This window comes from Malus domestica, chromosome 11 (assembly GCF_042453785.1).
Source record: "Malus domestica chromosome 11, GDT2T_hap1".
NCBI classification, from domain to species: Eukaryota; Viridiplantae; Streptophyta; class Magnoliopsida; order Rosales; family Rosaceae; genus Malus; species Malus domestica.
Window position 1 is genome coordinate 13296010 of NC_091671.1, and position 5703 is coordinate 13301712.

At 35.4% G+C, this 5703-nt stretch overlaps 1 protein-coding gene across 2 annotated transcripts; it reads left to right on the plus strand.

The window, feature by feature from the left end:
* Positions 1–949: 949 nt before the first annotated feature.
* Positions 950–5394, plus strand: LOC103448063 (lactoylglutathione lyase). Of its 2 annotated transcripts, none has more exons than XM_008387302.4 (9): positions 950–1166; positions 1415–1546; positions 1667–1728; positions 2290–2350; positions 2631–2710; positions 2801–2871; positions 3559–3648; positions 4244–4366; positions 5097–5394. In XM_008387302.4, exons 2-8 carry the CDS (start codon positions 1454–1456, stop codon positions 4342–4344), a joined length of 558 nt encoding a protein of 185 aa, XP_008385524.1. In that variant the 5' UTR covers positions 950–1166; positions 1415–1453; the 3' UTR covers positions 4345–4366; positions 5097–5394. The 2 variants fall into 2 exon arrangements, with proteins under 2 accessions (XP_008385524.1, XP_008385523.1); XM_008387301.4 differs by having other exon boundaries at positions 1082–1334.
* The last annotated feature ends 309 nt before the right edge of the window (positions 5395–5703 follow it).

Genomic DNA, 5703 nt, shown 5'->3' on the forward strand with positions numbered 1-5703 from the left:
TAAGTATGAGTGAAATCAACATATATCACTTATATATTATTTATTATATATATGAAAATACACCTTACGAGATTATAATACTAGACGTGTGTTTGTATTATCTTGTTTTGTCAAAGGCCTAAAAATGGATGTCATTGTTGTTACAATTAGCTAATTCATACATAATATAATATGTATGTGTATTTTCATGTACTTTTTCTTATTTAATTATATTAGGGGGAGGGAGGCAGGGGCAGGGGGCAAGGGGCAGGGGGCAGGGGGCAGGGGGAGGTGGGTAAGGGAGGTTGAGTTTTTTTAAAAATAAATTGATTTCAAATTTATCATCTACGAAATTTATACATAAAACTTCATTATCCATATGAACTAACTAGTAATGCATTTTCGTGATATATATCTTAACTAGTGATAGGTCTTAGATTCAACTAACTAGATAATGAGAATGTATTATATTTTGAATTTGATCCTAATTATCGGCCTTGCTCAGTCTCCTTCAGCTGGAACTAGATTATTAGTTAGAGTAAAATATTTTTGTATGAAAAAAATAAATAAATAATCATACAAAGGAAAGAAAAAGCTTTTAGTTAAAATAGTCACTGAGATTAGTATAATTTCTCATTTTGGTTCTTGATATTTAAAATCAATAGAAATAGCCCCTACAATTGTTCACTGTCAATCATTTTGATCATTCTATGAATTTTTTTTATTAAATTAAATAAACTACAAGTTTAAGAAGAAGGGTGATTTGAAAAAACCCTCAATTTGATGAAAAATTCTCACAGAAAAATTAAACTAATTGACAGTAAACAATCTCAAAATCACTTATATTTATTTTAAGGGTTGATTTGGTATTTATGTGCTTTGAAAAAAACTGATTCTGCTGTACTGTGAGAATAAGCTTATTTTTGCTGCTTCATATTTTCGGTATTTTTTCATCCAAAAATATGAAAATAAACTATTTTTAAATATTTTATAAACACTTTTTGCAGCTCAACTTTTTATGAATCTCACTTTTTTTTTATAAAAGTACCTGAATAAAATCTCAGAGCAAATTGATATATATGCACCATCTTGCGAAAAGGCCGAAAGAAAATAAAGGCACATAGAGACCTCCAAAATCTCCCGCACGAGAGAGCCCTGTCCTCCTCTGGTTTCCTTTCTCGCACAAGGTAAAATCACTCTCTCTCTCTCGCACTCACAAGTCACAAGAGGCCTCCATGGCTTCTTCTGCTTCTGCAATCACAACCGTCTTTTCCCGCCTCTCCCTAATCCGATTGGCACCCAAACCCTTCCCATCATCTCCTTATACAATCCCATTCTTTTCCCCCAAGCCCAAGGTCCAAATTCATCTTATATATTCTATATCCTTCAGGATTCGATAGTTCGGTTGCTCTCATACTTTAGTGTGTCTTTGCAGGGTCCGAATCCGAAATACCGATTCCGATTGTTTTCTTCAATGGCGTCCGAACCGAAAGAATCTCCGGCCAACAATCCGGGCCTCCAGGCCACCCCAGATGAAGCCACTAAGGGTTACATCATGCAGCAAACTGTATGCAACCGCCTCCCCTTGAATGAATAGATACAAAGTTTGTATTTTTGTTTTTCTGACACTTGCTCTGTATTTAATTTTGCTGTAGAAGTGGATTTTTATTGTGAATTTTGATTGCAGATGTTCCGAATAAAGGACCCAAAAGCCAGTCTTGACTTTTATTCGCGTGTGTTGGGAATGTCGTAAGTTTTTGTTGTTGTTTACGGCGTTTTGATTGAAATTCTTTCTCTACTGTTTATATGCTTTTGTTGTGTTAAGTATGAGTTAAGATTGGCATTTTCTTTGTTTAAGTTGAGGAGTTTTTGGGTTCGTGAAATTATTGTGTTTTTGTGTCTGGAGGGTAGAGTTGATTAATATCTAGGATTCTAGTGCATCAGACTTTGAGTGCATTGGTTGTCTTTGTTATTAGAAATCTGCACAAATAGTGGAGCAAAAGGAAGAACAGGCAAATCAATATCGGTTTAAAGTATCAGGATGTTACTCTTGATGTTGAACTTTGGTGGGTTTGTCTATGGATACCTCACAGCTTCTTTGGATTTATTGGGACATGATAGCAGGATTTCAGTTGGGTTGTTTTTGTGTTATCATGAGATGTAGTGCCTCTTTGATTGGTTTTGTATGAGTGTGTATGTAAACATGCATGTATGCACTTTGCTAAAGCTAGAGATTCTGTAACCGGATGTTGTTGTTCAAAAAATTGACTCCTTAAGTGGAAATTGATGGTGATTTATACTATTGTTCAGGCTACTTAAGAGGCTCGATTTTCCGGAAATGAAGTTTAGTTTGTACTTTTTGGGCTATGAGGTAAAATTCATAACGTCCCATCTGCTGTAACAGAATTTTATACTAGGTGCTCTTGTTGGTTTTACAGTTGTAGTTGGATTACCATATTTCCATTCCCTCAACCATCTGACACATCTCTGATGTCCCATTTAATGCTTCTTCTTAAAGAAGCAGTTTGGCCTTTCACATTTTAATCTGTCAAACCCCTATATGCAATTAAAGTGTGTGATAGTATGTCTCTAAAAATTGTCCTGGTGTTTCCAGAGACGTTCAATTTAAATTTGGTTTTTTTCTGGAATAGGACCCTGCTTCAGCCCCAACTAACTCAGTTGATAGAACAGTTTGGACTTTTGGTCGGAAGGCTACAATTGAGTTGACACAGTGAGATTCTTTTGTTTTTCCTACATGGAAAATAAGTACAATTTTTGTTGAGTGCTCTCGGTAATATCTGACAATCACTTCTATTTCCAGTAATTGGGGTACTGAAAGTGATCCAGAATTCAAAGGATATCACAATGGGAATTCAGAACCTCGTGGCTTTGGTATGTAACGTCCTATCAACGCGTTAAAACATACGGTTCTTATTTTTATGTTTTATAGCGTAGTTGTTTCTTCCCTTACTTAGACTTTGATTAACTATTCCATTTAATGCGAAATGCCAGGTATTATGTCATTTCTTCTTATGCAGCAAGTATTGATGGTTCCAAGAAATGCTTACATTTGGACTCTCTCTGAACCATGAACTTAAAATACATTCATAATGCTTAGTTCTGCCTATAAAAAAATTAGGATACATTTTTCAACAATAAACAAAATTTTAAAGTGTAAACATTTTTGTATGGATTCGGTGTGTATTGTTATATAAAGTGTGGTATAGAGTAAAATGTTTTTGTGTTTAAGCAAAAGATATGAAAGCTTCCAATGCTCAGTTGGTCTAATTATCAGGAAGGCTCGATTTGTGGACAGGATCAGTAACTACTGAAATTCATACTGGATCAGCAACCTTAAACCCTAAGTCATATATTGCTGCAAATGTGAATAATATGAATATTCCTCAGTCATTTTTCCTTGTAGCTTTGCCTGATGGCCATTGGTAGTGGTTGATCAAGCATGATACATGTACTTTTTCTACTTTGTACATAGTGATTCTGACAGACTCTGTGCCTTAAATCAATTCTATTTTCTGGCATTCACAGTGGCTGGCCTAACTGTCTAATTTTGTTACTCAGGACACATTGGCATCACCGTTGATGATACATACAAGGCATGTGAGAGATTTGAAAGTCTTGGGATAGAATTTGTGAAAAAGCCAGATGATGGTAAGAACACTTATATAGTAGAATCTATTAATAAGTATGAGATGTATCCTGGAAAGCTGGACCTCATTGAACTTTAGCACATATAATTGGTGGGGATTGATTGGGTCACCTTAGATCCTTTTTATGTAAATAAACTGATAATTTTTAGTATCAGTTTCTAGGGAGTCTCTGTTGTATACCCTATTTATAAGTAATGCAGATGGTTTCAGTTAACCAAAAAGATCATCACTTTCCTGAATTAACAGCAGCAATAATTCTAAGTTTGTATCAAAACCCTTTGAGAAGCATTATGGTTTTTAAGGATGAATGGATGTATGTGCACAGTTAGGTGCGTGCTCATATATGCATGTCTGGTATCTTCTAGTTCAATCATGCATTTGGTTACAAACTTACAATAAGGAAAGAGCAAGACATGTGTGTTTCCTTATCTTTGGGTGGATGACCAAGACCATTACTTTTCATTCTCACTTACTCCTTGGTTTTTGGATTTTTAGCACACCCCTTTTAGATTCCTGTACTGTTTTATTTGAAGAAATACAGAATGGGGAAATATTTATGTATTTCTGGTTCCTTGATTTTGTGATGGTGATTGCAGGAAAGATGAAAGGGATAGCATTCATTAAGGATCCTGATGGTTATTGGATCGAGATCTTTGACCTTAAAACTATAGGAAAGGTCACAGCTGATGCTTCTTGAGTTCATGGCACCTGAATTTCTGGTTAGTTTCAATTTTCTTATTCATGCTTTGAATTGATTGTACAGGATTTGATTTCAAAAAAAATTTGGTTTACTGGCCTACCGCATCATGTGTATCGTAAGCATAACAATATTAATCTGCTAACCACTATGTTAAGAATTTTATTTTATTACTAGATTCCCTACCTTCCCTCAGAAACATGATCAGAGGTTGTACTGATTCATGGTACTTGAGCCATTCACAGTGCTTGTATTCAAGTGTTTATGCATTTTTATGCATGCATGGATGACTACATTGTGCAGATGTAGTGCAAGATGGGTATTTACAATGAGTATGGTGCAGGAGTAGACTTAGGTCTATCCGATTTGTTAGGAAAAAAAACTTCTAGGGCACCAGATTGCAAGGAGTACATTCATCTTGTGATAGGGTTTGGTTTGGCCATTAATACATATGGTGGTTCTGAATGCTTTCTTGGTATACACAGGCCTTGAATCTCTAGAAAACGGGCACAAGCATTTTGTAATATCATGCATCTAAAAGTATATAACTTTTCTCTTTGGGCACAACACCTAATTTACTCCGGTGTTAATTAGGTGTTGTAGCTTGTATATTTCAGACATGAATTGGTCACATTTGTATCTACGGGCTGTGGATTTCATTTAACACTTGCATTTCTTGGTTCGATGTTGAAGTTTAGAAACTTGCATGGTTATCAAAAGATTCAAAACAAATGTATTTGATATCAATGCAGGTGAGCGTAGGTGACAACTTGCAGGCGCAGCGATTCTTAGTTTTTCCTGATATACTCCGTGTCCAGATGTTTTGGCACTTTTTCTTGTGTGTTTGTTTTGTTTCTTGTTTCTATGGAGTGTGGAGTTTATGGGTTGTGTAAGTTGGTTCTTGGTACAAGTTACCTTTGTTTTGTTGTCTACTCGACTGTTTCTTTATTACAAACTTTGTCCTTCTAATCTCAATGTGCAACTTTTGCAAGTATTGGGTTTCTAAATCCATCATTACTAAAGCAGTCAAATTCATAATATTTATACGAATTGAGTTTCTTGTATGTGCACCCGCATCATATTAAGCTCAAGTGTTTAAGAGCATTTATCTTTGTGTCTGCATTTGTGGTTCTATTTGTGATTCTCCGTCGCCCGCTATTTTGCTTGTATCGGGGAAAAAAACACTGCATAGCTATCATGGTCACCGAGCACAACCCAAATCTGTCAGCAGATTCCATCACACAAACGAATGGGATTTTCTTGTGTTGAGAGGAGTGCATATAATTTTACTAGTATTCATACAATCAATAAATTTCCCTTGTACATTGGAGGTTAAAATCAAAAGTAGTCGTACAGAAA